The sequence below is a fragment of the Ctenopharyngodon idella genome, chromosome 14, assembly GCF_019924925.1.
Source record: "Ctenopharyngodon idella isolate HZGC_01 chromosome 14, HZGC01, whole genome shotgun sequence".
NCBI lineage: Eukaryota > Metazoa > Chordata > Actinopteri > Cypriniformes > Xenocyprididae > Ctenopharyngodon > Ctenopharyngodon idella.
In genome coordinates this window covers 15,548,787-15,569,148 of record NC_067233.1, presented here as the reverse complement: position 1 = coordinate 15,569,148, position 20,362 = coordinate 15,548,787, and the positions used below count along the sequence as shown (strand labels likewise).

At 36.5% G+C, this 20,362-nt stretch overlaps 1 protein-coding gene across 1 annotated transcript; it reads left to right on the top strand.

Moving 5' to 3' along the window:
- The first annotated feature begins 11,134 nt into the window (after positions 1-11,134).
- Positions 11,135-19,873, top strand: qdpra (quinoid dihydropteridine reductase a). The gene is made up of 7 exons (XM_051859734.1): positions 11,135-11,343; positions 11,539-11,631; positions 12,482-12,578; positions 13,074-13,214; positions 15,236-15,344; positions 18,058-18,141; positions 19,335-19,873. The coding sequence occupies exons 1-7, from the start codon at positions 11,257-11,259 to the stop codon at positions 19,435-19,437; spliced, it is 714 nt and encodes a 237-aa protein (XP_051715694.1). The 5' UTR covers positions 11,135-11,256; the 3' UTR covers positions 19,438-19,873.
- Positions 19,874-20,362: the final 489 nt, after the last annotated feature.

Below are 20,362 nucleotides of genomic sequence, written 5' to 3'. Positions count from 1 at the left end.
TTGAAAAATGAACATCAGGGAGGTGTTATTTATGGTGTAATAAGTAGCTGAGACAGAAGGAGTGCACTATGTGTCTTGTAAACATCAGAACATCAAACATATGACATTAACATTTTATTCCTTACAACCCTGAACACAGGGAGAAAAGTACAAGTGCCTTTTTATATGAAATGCAATAAGACAGATGGAACAATGTATTTGTATAATAGTGCACATTACTGACAGTGAGTGCCTCTATAAATACTTTTTTATTCCAGGAGACCTTTTCACGATTGTCTTTATCTAATTCTCCTGTCATATAAAGGTAATACATGCTGTAGATTAGTGTTGAACAGCCCTGCAGGAAGCATATGTCTGATCTCATCAAAATAGCAATACCAAGAGACAATGGCTAAACCCTCAGGTCACACCAGTGATAATTACTGCGCTCGAGCCTGTGCAGGAAATGCATCTGGACAATGCTTCACAATGTGCACTTTCTCCGAACATGCAAATGAGATCGAACATTTCTTTTTCAGTCCTTAGCGTCTTTGCATCAACCATTAAAGTATTTAAATTTGCTTAAAAATGGTAATGCCCTTCTGAAAATTCCAGCATAAACCAGCATGAATTCCATGTGGGTCCCGGCTTGTAAAACATACCTTATGCTGGTGATTTGCAATGCTGGATTTTTCAGCAGGGCTGTATCATTTCTAAGAAACTTTAATTTAAACTTTACTTTGCTGGATTATTCTGTACTGGAAACCTTCATTGATATCTGTGAAGAATTAATTTATCTATCTATATCTGTCTGTCAGTCTGTCTGTAAAAACACTGGCCTTTGTTAAGTATAAAAAATCATCTTGTTCCCAAAGAATGGAGCTGAGCTGCACATCTCACACCAATCTCCCTACATTTCTATACCACACCACATTCTATTGCTGATCATGAATGCAAAGGAACGGATGGAACCCATTTCTTTCAGAATTGCAATTTTAGCACTGAGAGACCTTAAAGGCCCAGGGTAAATGAGACAGGGTGGGATGCATATGAAGAATCTGGCTTTACAGAAATCAATAAAACGTCATAAAGGGGAAGGAATTACATTGCAGAACTCAAGGTTATACTGAGCAACGTGGATGTGGGGAGCAAACATTTATAAGCACTTCTTTGTCTCTCTCAGCACTAAACGGAGGGCCAAGAATTTATTAGGAAAGAGAGGCAGGGATCTTAAAGGCTATGAATATGACAGCAAGGTTGGTTTGAGAGGATGTTTTATGGGGTTGTTATGGCAGAAGTTGTGTGGTAAACAAGTCACTTCTAGATGTCGGTTCTTGTGGTGCACCTGTCATTATTCAGAATGATCGTTCCAAGTCTCATTTTTCAAACACACTTCTGTCCTGTCAGATGATCCATCTTCAGCTCAGCTATATTGTTTGTTTGTTTGTTTGTTTGTTTGTTTGGGGTTTTTTTCACATGACTTTATGAATATAAATAATCAGTTTTTCAAATAACTGTCATAAAAGCACAAGAAATCAAGAGCTATAGAAAGATTTGATGGTTTTGATGAGATATGGTCTTTATAATGGTAAATATGTTCATTAAGTAGCATTTATTCCCTGTGAACTTTAATTCTGATAACGCATAGCAAATCAGGTCTCATAAATGTTTTGAAGTTAGTGTCAAACATGTCACAGTGGTGCCAGGAGAGTGCTAAAGCTGTCCTGTTATTGCTTAATTAGTTTATTATTGAATGGCTTTTTGTAAATGTGTGGTTAATTGCTTATAATAATATTTTTCTCAGCTCTGGCAGAAATAATGAGTGTGGCCTAAAAAGGTCAGTATGCTAAAGTCATCGAGCAACACAAAAATGTGGAATATTTGCTCTACTAGAAATTTAAAAAAGGACTGACCAGTCTGCATAAAATGATGCGACAGCTTCAGTGATATTACCACAGAAAAAAATATCTTCAGCTTGTGCCACAGTCTGTAAAAACGCCTGGAAAAAAATGTGTGACCATTAATGCAATTACAAGAGAAGTCTGTGTTTTCAAACTGTTCCTGGAGCCTCCCAGCACTGTACATTTTGGATGTCTCCGTTATTGGACACACCCAGGTCAGGTCATGCAGTGTCTACTCAGCTGATGAGTTGATCCACAGATGATCAGGAGGCATTGAAAATGAGCAGCGCTGGGGAGGCTTCTGGAATAATTTGGAACCCCCTGCACTAGGATAAATGTTAAATGGTAAATGTTGTGTGGTAACACTGACTTTCTATGTTAAATGAACTTCTAATGCTACTTACAGTTTTTGAAAATTACACTAAAGGCACCTGTTGTAATCATTACTACTGTATTATTCTTCTTCCGCTTCTTCTTCCGCTCTGGAAGTCTACGGCAGCCAATAGAACTGCTTGCGGGAAAGTTATGAAATTTTGCAGATAGATAGAGGACAGTCTGAACTGTCACCATAGGTCATTTGGAGTCTCTAACTCAATCCCTCTAGCACCACCAACTGTTGAAAGTTTCACTTATGTTTATGCAAATAACTTTTGAACTGTAAGGGCTAGAAACCTTCCTTTGATTACTTGGCTCAAAACGATTCAATTGCATCGTGTCATGAAAAAACTATTTTTCGATGTGCCAACAAAAAGTTATGGAACTGAAGTCAATTCGCCAAACCATTCTCAAATAACATGCGAACAAATTCAAAGAAGTGCATGCCAAAATGGACGTGAGGCTACATCTCTGCAATGCTTTAGCGTATTCTGACCAAACTTGGTTTGTGTATCGGCTGGAGATATGATATGTGGATATTTTTGCTCATAAATTAGCCTAGTGTAATGAAACTGGTCTTATTAGATACCAATTTTGCCAGAGGCCCAACTTCCTGTCCACCATTTTGATTTTATTTAAGTTGATGGCATGATGCCAAAAATAACTCATTGTCACCTTACTCTGACCACACCACATCAATTTGGTCACAGCGCCACCTATTGGTTGAAAGTGATAAACCATTAAATCATATTACTAGTGACTGTATTCATGATTTTTCATCCATTTTGCCTAAAATCATCTTAATATGTCTTTAATTGCTCATTATTGCAGTTGGTCGGATGCTCCCAGCCATGCTGTCATGACTTATCATGCCTTCTTTGTGCTTGGCCCCTTAATTGCTGCTTGCAGCTATATTTCATTATAATTATCATGAGGAAGAGTTTAGTTGAGTTGATCAGAAGTAACAGTTAAATCTGTCAGTGTTATGTAAGTCTTTGATGACTAATATATATTTTTGATCACAGAAAATTGAGTTTAACTGCTTATAAACTTCAAGAAGTTGCTTGTTTGAGCTGTGGAATTTTAAATAATTTTGATTATCTTTTGTCCTTTTAATCATGTTAAGGATTTAAAGTAATTAATTGCAGACATGTACCCATAATAAAAAAAAGGTGGGGGGAAATGAGCCTTTCATTTCTAAACATGAAGAAGCATAGTTAGCCTAGCATGGAACAATCAAAGCCAAACAGGGCTTTCAACTCATGTCATATCCAACAGTTCTGCATTCAAAAGAGAATGGCAGAGAGGATGAAGGCAAAGAACAGAGGGATTGATTGAGACATCTCCATTAATTAAAGACGCCCAAACACTCTTGGTATGATGGGCCTTTTGAAAAACCTCACAATTCGGGCTTTAAAGTGCTGTGCTAAGAGGAAGGACAGGGTATCATGATATATAGATCTGCCTTTAGAGCTCATTCAACATCATAAGATGAAAAACATCATCAAAGTCCAGCAAAAGCCACCGAGCCAGCCATGCAGGACTAGAGTCCTCTGGATGGATAAAGTTTGATAGAAAAAGACTTTGGTTAATTTCACATTGGATGAAAGGTATAGGCTGACAGATCTGCCAGGAACTCTACATGGATGGGGAAAGTAAATTGAATGAGGGCTATTAAAACAATCTAAGAGCATATTTCTGTGCTTCAGGTGTTGCAGAAGAAAGAACAAATAATTGCTTGGAACATTTGGGAACAAATAAATGGCTCAAAAAGAGCTTTTTAATAATTATCTTTTTCTCTGGAACTGTGCCTGCCATAGTTTGCTGAGCTGAGAAGACCAACCATGCATGTTGGCAACAGATGCTTATTTGATAATGTACAAGATTTGCTTTCACAGACACATTACCAATATATTATTGTTTTAGCTGTAAGTGTGGCAAGTACACATTTAATAAAATCATACACCATGCCACAGACTAAATTAATCAAAGAAAACCCTTCTGTGTGTGTGTGTGTGTGTGGGTGTGCGTGCATGTGTGTGTTAGAGATTGGAGTGCTGTAAAACTCTTAGTAAGCACTTCATTTTCAGTCCAGGCATCTCTGTTCTCCTTATGACCTTCATATGCTTTTAAATGGATTTATGTCCACTGTTTCCTGCTAAATGATATACTGTAGGATGCGTGTCTTATTAGACAGAAGAGGGGGTGAAAAGCCAAAAGTGTAATTAAAGAATAGATCTTGAAGTACAGTATATATAGTTATTTCGATATTGATGTTATCAAGAGGTTTAAGTATATTTATTTTGCATAAAAATGAATGTGTATCACAAGGTTTCAAATGGGAAAAAATGTAGTGTTGGCAAATAGGACCTGTCACAGAGACGAATGTGATTTCTCAAGGCACCTATTTCAGTGATATCTATCAAGGAATTTAAAAACTGGAAAGGATAAATGATAGAGACTATTCAAAATATTCAACCTTACATCTGGAATTATCAAAGGGAAAATTTGTCTGTATTTATTTATTTATTTACCCAAATTTTCTTTATTTTTTCTACTTCTTTTTTAATCATCTTATAATATTAAATGAATTCAGTTTGCCATTAAAGTTAAAAAATCATTCCATTCATCCTCTTTCAATTTAGAATAGTAATATATGTACTGAAATTTACAGCTGAGAAATGTAACTGTGTGATACCAAAAGGCACACAGTGATCTCTCTACCACGCAATCCACAGGTGTGATCAAAACCGTGACTGCATATGTTGCAGCAGAATTTTCAAGGCGTAAAAGATCCTTTGAGAGAAGCGAGACGGGTCCCTTCATCTGTCCATCACAAGCCATTCAAAGCTCTATACTCAGTTCAGGCCAGCTGAAGGAGAGAGATGTTTCTGTCTTTTCAGGATGAAAGAACTGAAGAAGCTGGAGCTTGAAGCCCTTGATGTGGTCTGTGCAGCTCCAGTGGACCATGTATCTGATAAAGGGAAAGTCATGGTCGGGTAATTATGGTTGATATTTACCATATATCTTATTTATTAACTGAAATTGAGCCGAAAGAAGACCACAGGCACTAGAAAAGTAATGAACACTCAATGAACTCTCTGACATGTATATTATCAGGTCAGTGGCATTCACAACAGCAAATATATATAAGGAGTGATGGAGTAAGTTTGAGCTGCTTTCTAACCTTTCTCCAGGGAAGAGCCACCTTCAGAGGTGTGTACCAAGCAAACATCAGAGAATGTCATCCATAATTGCCTCCCAGATTCATCTTGCTTTGTGCTCAACTTACTGGCCTGAGTGGAGATGCTGTAGACTAGCCTGTTTCACAGAAATGTCATAGCTGTTGTTTATTATTATTCTCATTATTAGCCTTGAAAATGATAATAAATAACAGCTTTCCCACTGTGATGCCTATTATCCGTCAGTCTAATTTAATCCCTATTAAAATGAGTGACGGTGGGCACTAAATGAATCAGCTCAGGTTCAGACTCTCTCAACTCATCTCACCGTTCACCAGCAGACTCATTAAATCAGTCAAACCTCCGGCCTCATTTGACCAACCTCTTCCATGACACTTATGAATTTAATGAACACTGCCTGCATGAGATAAAAGGAGGTGTTCAGCATGGACAATGTCAGATAGGAGGATATAATGTTCTGCCACTTTCAGAAATATGGACCATTTAGAAATCATACATTGAAATTCATGAAGTGAAAATCATGAATTAAAGTATGCCAGTATAGTTATATTTTGATCTGTATTTTGAACTGTTAGACGTACACTACCTTATATAGCAGACATGGACTAAAAGCCACAAAAGTCCACTTTAGATTTTATGAGGTCTTTGCTTATCATCAACAGTCCACACATCATTCCACTAGACACAATTCAAGTGTAAAGTTCATAATCTTTTCACTGTTTACTCAAGCTGCAGATGGTCTTTGAAGTTCTGAGTTCAGAAAACGGCAAGGGTGCAATAGGCCAGTGTCTCTCTTAAGATGCAGCAGAGGACAAGTATCTTGTTTTTATTGCATCCCTCTTTCTTTTCTTTCATGCCCCATTAAGATTGCACACAGCGAGAGATTTCCCTTCTTCAAGTCAGTGAGTTCATTGTAATCTAACAACCTTGTGCATGCTATAGAGAGTCCTCAGATATAGGCTGTAGATTATGCCCGTCACATGAAATTCTGGAGAAATTTTTTGCTCGTTAAGGTCTGGTTTGCTCCAGTGTCATGGCGTGTCAATTAAATGTTCAAGAGAAAAGAAGAAGAAGAGTGGAAGAGTGGAGGAAAAGTTAGATTGAAGCATTGAAATTATTTTTAAAAGTGCACTTCTGAAGAGACCCCTATACTGTAATTCTCCAGAAAACGTCTCAGGGCCAGATTCTTCTTAAACCCCGCTCACTTGGGAAAGATAAGAGGATACGAAAAAATAAGAACTGCACAGCACAATGTATATGAACGCTTTTACCTTTGGCTGTTTTTTTTGTTTGTTTGTTTTTTCTTGTCTGTAAAGAAACTAACTTTTACTCTTTTCAAGGTCACTATTGAAATTCTGGTGCCATTTATGTGTGATTAATACATTGACTGTGGGGAAACTTTATATTTTTTACTGGGGAATTCATGTGAGGAAAAAAAATTAAGGGGTCTGAATACTTTGTTTTTCATCATTACATTTTGTTATGCTTGTCTTAGAACTTAGATGTGAGGAAAAAAAATGATGTTATATCCTATATATACAAAAATAACATAAATTATGAAAATATAAAGGGGTCTGAATATTTTCTGAAAGCAATGTATGTATTGTGTTATAAACAGAAAATACACTGCCCGGCCAAAATAAAGTCGCTGTTTGGATTTTTAATAGGTAAATACTTAAGAATTTATGAATGGATCGTTATTACAGTGATTATTATGTTTCTAGAATGTTGTATGTTTGGCAACGGTCCTTTTAACCCTAAACGATGGAGTGTGTATCTTTTCATTTCTTAAACAACCATGTATTAAGATGTATCATGGCCATGTTCCAGGATGACAATGTCAAGATTCATCAGGCTCAAATTGTGAAAGAATTGTTGGGAGTGAGCATGAAGACTCATTTTCACACATGAATTGGCACTGATCTTAACCTCAGTGTAAGTTTTTGGGATGTGCTGGAGTAGACTTTACAGAGTGCTCACCTCTTGCATTGTCAATACAAGATCTTGACCAAAAAACGATACACCTCTCGATGGAAATAAATGTTGTGATGTTATTTCCATCAAGAGGTGCATCAATTTTTGGTCAAGATCTTGTATTGACAATGCAAGAGGTGAGCACTCTGTAAAGTCTCCTCCAGCACATCCCAAAGACTTTCAATGAATTTAAGGTCTGGACTGTGTGAAAATGATTCTTGGAAATGATGCTCTCTGAACCATTCTTTCACAATTTTAACCCTGATGAACCTTGACATTGTCATCCTGAAATATGGCCATGATGTGTCTTCCTACATGATTGTTTAAGAAATGAAAGCTTCACACTCCATCTTTATGGGTTAAAAGAACTGTTGCCAAATATATAACATGCTAGAAACATAATAATCACTGTAATAATGATCCATTCATAGATTCTTAAGTATTTGCCTATTAAAATCCAAACAGCGACTTTTGTTTTTTTTGGCCGGGCAGTGTATTTTCACATATTGTATACAACTTGATGGGTAGAATATTTGACAAAATCTATCTACATGGTATTTGATTAGAAAATGTAGATTTTCAGTGGGCGTCCAGGCTAGATTGAATTCATCAAATTTCATAATCGTGAGGCCCACAGTGGCATGACTGTCAGCCATGACATCTTATTATCAGCCATGACAGCAAGCAATGAGCCCGTTAATGCAATAAGACAAATGAAGACGGCCACAGATATGACAAAGACAAGCAAATCCAAATGGTTTTCTTCATAACATTTCACTCATAAATATTCTGGCCATGAGCATAGATGATCACCAGCTGCAACAGAAAGCACTATTGTCGCCACACAATAACAGAAATTTCATTTAGAAACTTATTTCTAAACTAGTTGTTTTTCAGACTTTATGCAGTGGGCTTATGTGACGATCATGTATGTTTTTAATTGCTCTTAATTACATACTGACAATTTAATTAAAACTCATCTTTATCTCATTTACTGTAATGATTTGTTGGCTGTAATAACCGCACGACACAGGAAATTCAATAACAAAGTCTTTACATAAATACATAAAACTCATAAGACACAACCACTTAAAAAAATGACATGAAAACATGAACACAAGAAACTAAGGGTTTAAAAACAAACAGACTAATCAACAGAACTGAGAACAGGTGAGGGACTAATGAGTAACTATGGAAACTAATAATGATCAGGAACACAGGCAAAATGGGTTTAAATACTTCCATTAAGGGAACATAGGCTGTGTCCGAAATCGCCCCCTATACCCTTAAATAGGGCACTATTTGAGGGGATAGCCATTTGTAGTGGTGTCCAAAACCATAGTGGACGATGTTGAGTGCACTCATTCAATCCCACAATGCACTGCAATAACGAATGTACAACCGATGCACGCTCAACGGCTAGAGAATACCCATAATGCACTGTGAGAGCCGCGCACTGAATGAATTCCCGTATCTCGCCAGGAGATGGCGCCCGCAGCTGAATCAATCATCCATTCATTTTCCAAACCGCGCTGGTCCAGCATTGTCATACAGGTATAAATTCCTTTTAAATTAATCATTAAATCGTTTAAAAGGTTTATAAATCATAAATATTCATTATTACTGGAGCTGCCAGTTTGCTACATTTCAAAAGATTATTAAACAGCAGCACAAACTATGCAAAATCAGCAGCCCTTCCGGTGTACTCAGTGTCCGAATTCACTCACTCGTTCATTCATTCACTCCTTCAAGTGGACTATATTAGTGGAGTAATGTAGGGAATAGTGAATGAGGGTATAGGGGGCGATTTCAAAAGCAGCAATAGTGAGCATTGATGCTCCCTGGTTTTCAGTGCATTGTACTTTTTAGGGAGTGAACGTTTCATTGCACTGGAAGGACTTTGTGACTGAGACAGCCCTTAAAATGGCCGACTCCCTGATCAGTGCCCTGACTACTGAACTAGGAAGGTGATTGAGACGCACCCCAAAACACAATAAAAGTAAACAGATTTGAACATAACCCTGATATTTACATTTAATGTATTGCAACAGCACAAAAATAAGTGTAAATTTTTTACATAATTTTCAAAGCATGTTTGGCAAGAACCATTGTACTGTAAGTGTAGCAGTGATTTTCAGTGTTTTCAGCATTGTTGTTGTTGTCGTTCTCAAAAACACAATGTACTCAGCTAATGTATTCATCATTCACTCAGGGGACCTGCAGAGCCTGAAGAAACTCTTTGGTGAATATTGAATGTAGAGAGAGCATAGGCTCAAACAGAGAAACTTCCCTTTGGGGTTAATAACTCTGCTCTGCTGCCTGTTGAGACCCCAGTGTTTGAATATGAAACCAAAAACGATCTTTCACAATATACTACTGAGGTTCTCTTTTGAAGATATATAGACAACATCTGTCCATCTGTAAAAACATATACAATTAGACTTAAGGCTGGATTGCATAATGTATAGTGCTTATAATACGCATATTAGATAATATACTACATAATATGCAACATCTCGGTAGAAATCATATAAGTCCTCTGCCTCCATGGCTCTGGACCCCCTGTTGTCAGTCCCCACCTTTCTCCCTGCTCTACAGAGCACATGGAATGTGCTTTCACATCATCTCTGGTTCTTCACAGGAGTATGCTGCTCTCTTGTGGTAACAATGGACATATTAAGTTTTAACAAGGAACAAATGCTCTTTGTGTGTTTAATGATAACGAAGTATATCAGCTTTATGTGAGGAATGTGAGGAATCAAAGTATCATTGTTTGTTTACGAAGTAACCTTGCACAATTAGGCTATTATATTATTCACTGACTTGCTAACATTATCAACATGTTTTTCTTCATCACCATCTTTGGCCTATGGTTGCTATATCTTGTTCTTTGTTCTTGAGGTACTTTGATACGGCCATCCATTCCACAATTACCACTGCGGTATATGCATCTGATCTGCTTGTAGCCTGCAACAAGGCTTGCTAAAGTTGCATCACCATGACTTGGCAATAGAGATGGGAGGACTTTGTACTTTATTATCTACATGCTTATGAGCAATAGTGTTGGTTCAGTTTGTCGTGATTCAAATACAGTCATATTTAGAACAATTAAACTATTATGTTTTACAAGATCTGAATTTACATAAGGCTGGGACTGGTTTTACACAGGGATGTTTTTGCTTGTTTTCTCTAGCAGTGATTTTGATTTATTTTTTTATTTTATTTTTTTAAATAGATTAATAGATCTATTTTTCATAAATGTCAGGCTCGTGATATGTTTTATATGTTGTAATTTTATAGAATATATTAATGACAAAACATTTGTTTAATGTTTTCATGTTACCTTTTTTATATTTTTGGGAACTATTTTGTTTCATAATTGTGCTGTTTTGGTTTTACTGAGACTATGTATTTTATTGTTATTGTTGTTATTGTTGTTATTATTATTATTATTATTATTATTATTATTATTATTAACTTTCAAAAAATATCCACCCTGAAATATATTGAACTGCGTCAAAAGTGTGACATTGTACTACTGATTTTCTCATGCGAGTTGATATTAATCAACAAAAAGCTTTTATTTACTTTAATTTACGTTATAAATATTAGGACCGAGTTTTAGCCTCATCTTTTTTAAAGATGGCTTGCATTTACTGTGGAGTTTAGGGCGGAATATCGGTTTGAACCAATCATTAACCGCTACACAAGCGCGTGTGTATCCCACCCTCTCTCCCTCTCTCTCCCTCTCTCTCTCCTCTCTCTCTCTACGCTGAGAGGATACTCATCATCTTTGCTGAAGCGTCTCACAGCGGAGAAAAGACATGGCAGCTGCGAACCGTGTCCTTGTTTACGGAGGAAAAGGAGCTCTCGGCTCGGCATGTGTGCATTATTTTAGGTCGAAAGGCTGGGTGAGTAGAAACGATTCTTTATTTTGATTCTAAAGGAGCCGAGTCACTGAGTTGATGCTTGTGCTCAAACTGACACCTGTTGATGCGACTGTAATATAGATTTTGCTTTTACATTATTGTACTTGCATACTTATTTTAATAGCATGCGTTGTTAATTGGAATTCATAGCTATAACGTGTTTCTTTTATGTTAAAGTGGGTTGCCAGTATTGACATAGTAGCGAATGAAGAAGCGAACGCAAACGTCCTGGTGAAGCTCTGCGAGTCGTTCACCGATCAAGCCGCTCAGGTGGGTGGAGCCAATGTTCACTGACGACACATCGGTTTGTGTCTGTCAGCACATAGGGCTTATTAAATTGTCTGTCACGCTGCCATTTACTTTCCATTTACCCTGCCAAAGTAATTTCCTGTCTTGCCATGACATCCCCAGTGTTCTGGACAAGCAATCTTTTCTCATTATTGGCCTTACTGTGTCTGCCATTGACTTCAGATGCTGTTAATAATAGTCTCAGTTAAATAGCACGTTGTTGGAGCTGTCCTCCTTATGGCACATTATTGTGTCTCTCATTTTGTGGTCTTGTAACACTATTGCACTTTTTTTATTCTTGAAATTGTTCACCCTGGCCCATTATAAACTTTCCTCATCACTCCAGGTAACGGTTTAACCTGCATTGTTTTCCTCATGAAAGTTTCTGGGACTGTCCAAAGCACATTAATATTTAATAAAGTATTTACTGAGACAGATTATGATAGAACTCACTGTATCTATCAGCTCTGAATCATAACCCAAAATCAAAAGACTATTTTTAAATTTTTATGGAATATTGTAGTATTTATTATAGCAAATGATTTATCTGTGCACATCATTTTTTTTAATTCATGTGATCTTGTAATCTTTAATCAAAACAACTTCCCCTCCCTCTTCTCTTCCATATTATGCTGACTTTAAAAGTGATGCTCATCCTCTTTAAAAATTACAAGTGTGTAACAAAGGGTTAAAATGGGCCTTGTACAGTGGTGTAGTGTGAAAAAAAAAACCCTATGTCAGAATTCCTCATTAAGTTTGGACTGTTGTTTCTGCTAAATTGTAACGAATTACTATTGAACTAGAGTCTATAGAATAAAGTGATTTGATGCAGGTGACGTCTGATGTAGCCACATTGCTGGGGGAACAAAAGGTTGACGCCATTGTTTGTGTGGCTGGAGGATGGGCTGGAGGAAATTGCAGCTCAAAAGGTGAGCGCACCTTATTTGTCATCCAGACAGCTTTTGCATGCTTTATTTATTTATAGTATTTATTTTATTTTATTAAATTTATGTATTTATATTTATTTGTTACATTTTCTGTGGAATTCTGGTGTATTAAACATGGCAAAATTGTGTTAAACAGATCTGAGAGTACTACACTCTTACTGCTGAAAACAATCAAATTAGCTAAAAATGAATAAATGAGCATGAAACAGAAGGGGGGATTAAAAAAATTTATGAATGACAGACAGTCCTGTTCCAAAGAGGGTGTAGATACTGACATACTGTATCACAACTCACTGGAAGCTAATGAAGATACATGAGAGCTTCATGCCTGCTACATATTTAGGAGGCATTTAAGTTACTTTTACTTTTTTAAGTTGTTGTTTTTTTTGTTTGTTTTTTTAATAGTAAATTTCAATCAGTTCATAATTTAAATGATTTTGCTGGAGTAGTCAACTTTCTCTCTCTTGCTCGTTTTAGACTTGTATAAGAACACTGATATGATGTGGAAACAGAGTGTCTGGACCTCCACCATTTCCAGTCATCTTGCATCGCTCCATCTGAAGCCAGGAGGCCTGCTGACTCTCTCTGGAGCAAAGGCCTCACTGGATGGCACTCCAGGTACAGTAGGAGCATCCATCTTTATACTTCTGAGATGTGTTGCCTACTGGAAAACACATCTTGTAAATGTATTTTCTGCACAGATTTACCTGAGGACAATTCAAAATTTGATGTTTATTGTGTGAAGGTACCTTTATACCCCAAAGTGGCTAAATAATATTGTTGAAAAACATTTTAGTCTTCATGAGGTTTTCCCTTAGGTGGGTGAAGTCAGTAATAGCATTATAACAGCAAGGCTTTTTCACTGCTGTTGGAAGTGTATATAGTTTTGAATTGGCTGTCACATCCATTGTATTTGATTAGTTTTACATATTGCCTTACATCCCAAATCTTTTCATACCGCAAGATGTGAAATGTTCGTTTCATGTCTTTAGAGACAAAACTCAATAAAGCACACAACAGAGGTCGCCTCCAGCCTATTCAAAACCTCTGACATCAGCAGACTGCTCTGATTGGCTGAGAGGCCTGGGAGGGGAAATGAGTCAGCAGGTTTTTTGGAAATGGGAACACATGTGGACTGTGTTGAGGGGTTTGTATTCCTTACCCACACAGAACTGATTTAGACAGGAAATGCCCTGCAGTGATGAACACTGCTTTGATATGATATGAAGGGAACCTCTAGTTGGAGCGTTTGATGTATCTTGTTCAAAGAGACAGTAGCAAGCTCTGGTGAACATTTCTGATGGGGCTGTCAGCTCTTACAACCGTACAAGATCAATATCCTGTGCTAGTCACACCATAAGCTGAAACGCTGGTACTCTGATGGCTGTTTTGAAAAGTGAGACAGTTGTTATGTTAGTAATACCCGCTGTAGCATTGGTTAAGTAACTGAGTAACTAAGTAATGTTGTATTTTGTTTAAAAAATGTAATTTGTAATTACACATTTTAAATGATTTATGCAAAAACAAAACTTAGAATTACTTAAGAATTAAATTAAACCATCTTTCCAAAGTTGTGAGTTTGACTGACCTCAAAGCTAAAGTTCAGTCTGGATATCTGACATACCACAGAGAATTTAAGCCAAAGCCGAGAGACAGAACATGTGATTAAACTGTGATCTGTAATGTTCATTCAGTCATGAAGGGTCATGCAGTATGGCTGAAACTTTCACAAAACACTAAATTCTCTCTCTCTCTCTCTCTCTCTCTCTTTTTTTTATAGAGAACATTGAAAAGAAAAAAAAACATATGGAGCTTCTCCACCCCTCGTTCTTATTGGCTCTGTTGGTTTAAAGGGTTTCTTTGGAACAGCTATCATTCATTTTGGGTTTGAGGGTGAAAAAAAAAATTAATTCTTGAAAAACAGTAGTGTTTTGGTTATTGATTCCAGATGCCAAGCCAACAAATATCTAGAGAGGGAGGAGAAGCTGGAAAGACTAGCACACTTCTTTGAAAATTATCTATCTATCTATCTATACTACAATTAAACAACTTCTTTTTTTTTTTTTTTTAATGTGGCTTTAAGACTTCCGTGAAGGTGCCCTGTATCACACTCTCTCCTTATTACATCACTGTGATATATGGGTGGTGGTTATATTTTAACATTTAGTGCTTTTGATATTTTCACATGAGCTGTTTTTGCAGCTTTGTTCCAATAGATGGTGTTTTTGAACTGAAGTTTTGAGTTAGTGTTAAAGTACATTGTAAAATCAAATTTAATTCCTCATGATGTGACCCCTTTAAATACACTGGTATTTCTGCACATAGAGCTTCACTGGGGAGAAAAAAAATAGTCTGACTGTGTAGGAGGAATTAAATTCAATTTGCTTGTTTTGTATTGCAAAATCCATTTTATTCTCTGCTTGAGGCATCCAACCAAATTATTATTGACCAAACCTCAAAGCAACAGCTGTTTCCTGTGAGACATTGTTAGGCAAATTGTGTAGTTGGCATGCTCTCAAGTGCTGTGTGCGCATGCATTGTGTCCCGCAGTCTGCTGTGTGGTGCGAGAGCTGTAGCACTCAACGTGTGAAGAGGGCTCTGTTCTCCATTCACCTTTTTATGTTTTTCTCTGGATGTAGGAATGGTTGGGTATGGCATGGCCAAAGCTGCAGTCCATCAGCTGTGCAAAAGTTTGGCTGGAGAGAACAGCGGTCTTCCATCTGGAGCTGTAGCTGTGGCCATTCTTCCGTAAGAGCGTCTGTCAATCATCATATCTCTCTACACTGATCTGTCTGTTTTAGTTATGCCTCCTCCCAAGATCCAAATTGAAAATATTGAGTACTGTTTAAAGTAGTGCTTTTAGGGTACTTGTAACTCAAATTTTACAGTAGCATTCAAAAGTTTGTGGTCAGTAAGATTTTTAATGTTTTTAAAAGACGTCTCTTATGCTCACTAAAGCTGCATTTATTTATCAAAATACAGTAAAAACAATAATATTGTGAAATATAATTGCAATTTAAAATAACTGTTTTCTTTTTTTAATATATTGTAAAATGTAATTTTTTCCTGTAATGGCAAAGCTAAATTTTCAGCATCATTACTCCAGTCTTCAGTGTCACATGATCCTTCAGAAATCATTCTTATATGCTAATTTGGTGTTCAAGAAACATTTCTTATTATTAGCAGTGTTGAAAACTGTTGTACTGCTTAATATTTTTGTGGAAAAAATGATACATTTTTTTAGGATTCTTTGATGAATAGAAAAGAACAGCATTTATTTGAAACAAAAATCTTTAAAAAATATAAATATTGCTGAATAAAGTATTAATTTCTTTAAAAAAATCTTGTTGACCCCAAACCTTTGAACAGTAGTGCATATATTGGTGCAATAATGATCTTATTACAGTCAATGTGAAAAGGCAATCGCAACACATTTCAGAGTGAAACAGTATCCACCTTACTCACTTTATGAACGCATTGTACCCAGTTTTTTTAACTGGGTACAATGAGATGACATTATTCTACTCACCCTTCAACCATCAAACATTAAAAGGACATTTAAAAGTATACTTTCAACAGACCATAAATAACCCCAAAAGCAGGATTCTTTCCACAACAATAACGGATGGGTTAAATATCACTGTAGTAATATATATATATATATATATATATATATATATATATATAATATATTTGTATTATGTAAAATACGTTGCTTTAATCCAAAAAATTCATTAACTGCAGCATTACGTGATACTATTTCAAAATGCTTTCCGTCATTTTGACAGATAATTAATTATATTTACCTGTGAAAACAAACCTGGTAAGAGACATGAGGATTTGAGGAGAAAAATGAGAGATTCATACTTGCATTCCAATGAATTATTAATGGGATATATCGTAAATTAAATGAGGAGAACAGACCACAAATGTGCAGCATATGTTGTCCTTTTTCATACTATTACAGCGGTATGCAAAGGGAAAAAAGAAAATAATCATGAGGAAAAGAATTCAGCTACTGAAAAGAGCTCTTGCCATAGATATCCTTGTTATAACGTCACTTTAAAATACCATGCGTTACATTATTCTCATGATGTCTGAAAATAAAACAAAAGGAAAATTGACAGTCAAACTGACAGATAAGCTTTATTTGTAGGGCAACCTTATGATGTGAAATGATTCATTTTAGTCTTTTCGAATGGAAGTTCCCCAAACTGGAAGTGCCAAAACACAGTAGGCTTGTCAGGAATAAGGTGTATATTTGTTTTTAAAAAAAAATAAATAAAATAAAAGATGTTTAAAAGTAATTTCAGATCCAGAGCAATTTATTACATTTTGAATGATTACAAAAATATTTTTTCTTTAAAGGGGTGGTTCATTATGATTTCACTTTTTTAACTTTAGTTAGTGTGTGATGTTGCTGTTAGAGCATAAACAACATCTGAAAAGTTAAGGACTACAACAAACAGATGGTAGGGACTACAACAAGCTTCTTCCCGGGTTGGTGACATCACTAACCCTAAAATTTACATAAACCCTGCCCCTGAGAACACACATCAAAGGGCTGAGGCAACAGCATGTCATAAAAGCAAGATGACAACATAAGTTATAACCATAATTAAACTAAACTATACCTGTTCTATCTTCATGCAGCATATATTCTCTGGCTCTGTAGGATCTCACAACAGTTCCCACATGAGCGATTTATAGATTATCATGACAGAATATGCTAATCAATGACTTTAAGATATCCCACATCAGCTACATAAATTAAGCAACTAACCGTTCAGAAACGTCCTGTTGCATTCTACATGTTGTCACTTCTTCTTGAGTCTCTCCATCATTGTCAGACTCCAGTTTGAACATAAAAGTCTTCCTGGGGTGCTAACACTATGTGCTAACATGAGCTCTTGAAACCCCGCCCTCTGCTTAGGAGGAGCAGCTCATTTACATTTAAAGGGACACACACACAAACGGAGCGTTTTTGCTCACCCTCAAAAAGTGACAAATTTAACATGCTATAAAAAATGTTATGTGTTGTATTTTGAGCTAAAACTTCACATACAAACTCTGGGGACATCAGAGACTTATTTTACATCTTGTGAAAATGGCATTATACCACCCCTTTTAAAATAATTTGTACCAACAAATCATTTACAGTGACACCAGGGGCTTGCATTATTAAGAAAGTAAATAGGGTTATTTTTGGAGGGCCTGTATTTAAGAATTCATCAATCCATGTTCATATGTTATATAAATGAATGCTCTGTGTGTGTGAGCGCCTGCTGTCATTTGTACTCTTAGTGACCTGCGTGATACACATTTGACTGCTGTCTGTTTGCATTAACTGAACGTATGAGGTGTGAGTGTTTTCAAAAGGCCAGGCTTGTCTATCGCTGCAGGCTCTGTTCCACAGTTTTATCTTTTACCAAGATAACAACATTATGACATCATCCTCCAGGGTTACCTTGGATACACCAATGAACAGAAAATTCATGCCTGACGCAGATTTTGGGAGCTGGACACCGCTGGAATACATCGCAGAGTGAGTGTACTTTTTCCATGTCCACTAAGTACCAGATTTCATTACTTTTGCTGATAATTTGATAAATCATAGATTAGACCTGTTTGGAAAAACCTCAACAATGGGTTAAACTTGAAAGTGGCCATTTCTCACCAGAAGAGGGCAGTAATGTTCTTCCAAAAGAGACCCGATGTCTGCTGCATGTTATTGGAAGATGAATATATCTGAATATTGTGAAATACACATTATTAATCCAAAATCCATTGTTATGAATTATTTCATGAAGGTCTCATGTCATCCACCTAGAAATATCGTTATCCCAGATTTGAGTTCAACAGAAAATCTCGCTCCCATATAATAGAAATGTTTAAATCAGGTCTTAAAAACCTTCCTTGAATGTTACATTTGATTTGATTTTGTAATATTAACCAAAAAAGCCACAGGCAATTGTAAAAGCCTCTTAGAAGCAAACATACCCTGTCTGAATGATTGAATTACAACAGAATTTAAGTGAATAATGTCAAGCATCAACCCAGGCACAGACCTCTCAGAGAAATGCTCGCATTTATATTCAGTGGAATTGATATTAACACAGATGCCTCTTGAAAGATTTCACAAAAATGAATAACAAATTACCTGTTTTGAGGTATTCACACAGAACACATTCTTGTGGTTAAAAATGTGAGATGCAGGGCAGTGGAACTGGAAAAAAAACACAAGGTCAAGAGAAACGTTTTTTAAAAGTTGAATTTTAACTTGAGTGCTGCTTTTTTAGAATGCCGTGTCATGCGTGAGAGATGTGACAACAACTGTCAAACGCTTTTTCTAGCATATCTTGCTCAGATGTGGCCACTGTGGCCAAATCTCTCCTGCCAGTCAGCACAGATTAGGATGAGGATTTTATGCAACTCCATAATCCCAGAGGAGCCGCAGCAAACCCGGCCGGATTAGAAAAGCACATGAGAGATGGAGGAGTATAAATAGTCTTTGTGTTAAAGGTAATTAATATGTAGTCTTGCTACAGTTGCTACAATGGGTTAAAATCTCTACAGTTTCTCCCGAATGTTCCAGAGTAGACAAGGCTTGCCGTTCGGGTCTTATTTTCCTCTCTCCGTCTCCCTCCTCCCATCTCTGTTCTCATTATCTTGCTCTCTCTCTATCCATCCTTCACCACCATCATTTTACACCTGTCTCTCTTTCTCTCTCTGTTCCAGAACCTTCCACAGCTGGGCCACTGGGTCAGGACGGCCAGCCTCAGGCAGCCTCATACAGTTGGTGACGATCGGGGGGAAAACAGAGGCCTCAGCGGCCCAGTAAAGGGAGAACAGTGAAAAAGAGTGGAGGAGAGAAATGTTTACCAAAATACTGTGCAGCAGAGGACAGAGGTCAAACAAAATGGATAGGAAATTAGAAATATACCGTACAGTATCTCAGAATGACCAAAGTAAAAACTTACATGTTTATGTCGAGTCGATTACATGTGCTGCACATGAAAATACAGCCTAGATGATAAGTGTACGTTTGTGACTTCTGTCTTGACAACAAGTCGTGCTGCTGTCGTATGTGAAACGTACAGTCTTCTATTCAGAAAAGTGGCCTTAGTTTTTGTAATTGTGAGTGTATGTGATTACCGTTTCAAATGCAATCATGTATGGATGCTGTATCTTCCCTCAAAGTATTTCCTCTGCAGTGTGTTGTGTCGCTGCTGAATGTGTACGCACCATACTTGTATAATAAAGACATTAAAACAACATTTTGTCAACATATATGTTATTATTTAAAAATGTTTTATAATAAATAGTTTACATTAAGTATTTTTATTTTAAATGTATTATTTGCAGGAATGGATAACGTACAAATTTAATTTCTGTAATTTATTCCCATGTCCATATTATACGGAAGCCCTGAACCGCATGGTGGGAAAAAAAAAAGAAAACTTGTTGGGGAGGAAAAATAAAAAGAAAATTTATCTCGTTATTTCGACATATTAAGTCGTTATTTTGAGATATTAAGTCGTTATTTCGACATAAGTTGATACTACAACATAAGTTGTTATTTCGACATATCTCGTTATTACGACATAGTATCTCCTTATTTCAAGATATTAAGTAGTTATTTCAACAAAAGTCGTTATTTCAACATATCTCGTTATTTCAACATATCTTGTTATTTCGACATAATAAATCGTTATTTCAACATAAATCGTTATTTCGATATATCTCGTTATTTCAACATATCTCGT

Coding starts and splice junctions, on each gene's coding strand:
- qdpra (XM_051859734.1), top strand. CDS start 11,257: ATGGCAGCTGCGAACCGTGTCCTTGTTTACGGAGGAAAAGGAGCTCTC. Junction 11,344..11,538: donor ATTTTAGGTCGAAAGGCTGG/GTGAGTAGAAAC, acceptor TTTATGTTAAAG/TGGGTTGCCAGTATTGACAT. Junction 13,215..15,235: donor CTCACTGGATGGCACTCCAG/GTACAGTAGGAG, acceptor CTCTGGATGTAG/GAATGGTTGGGTATGGCATG.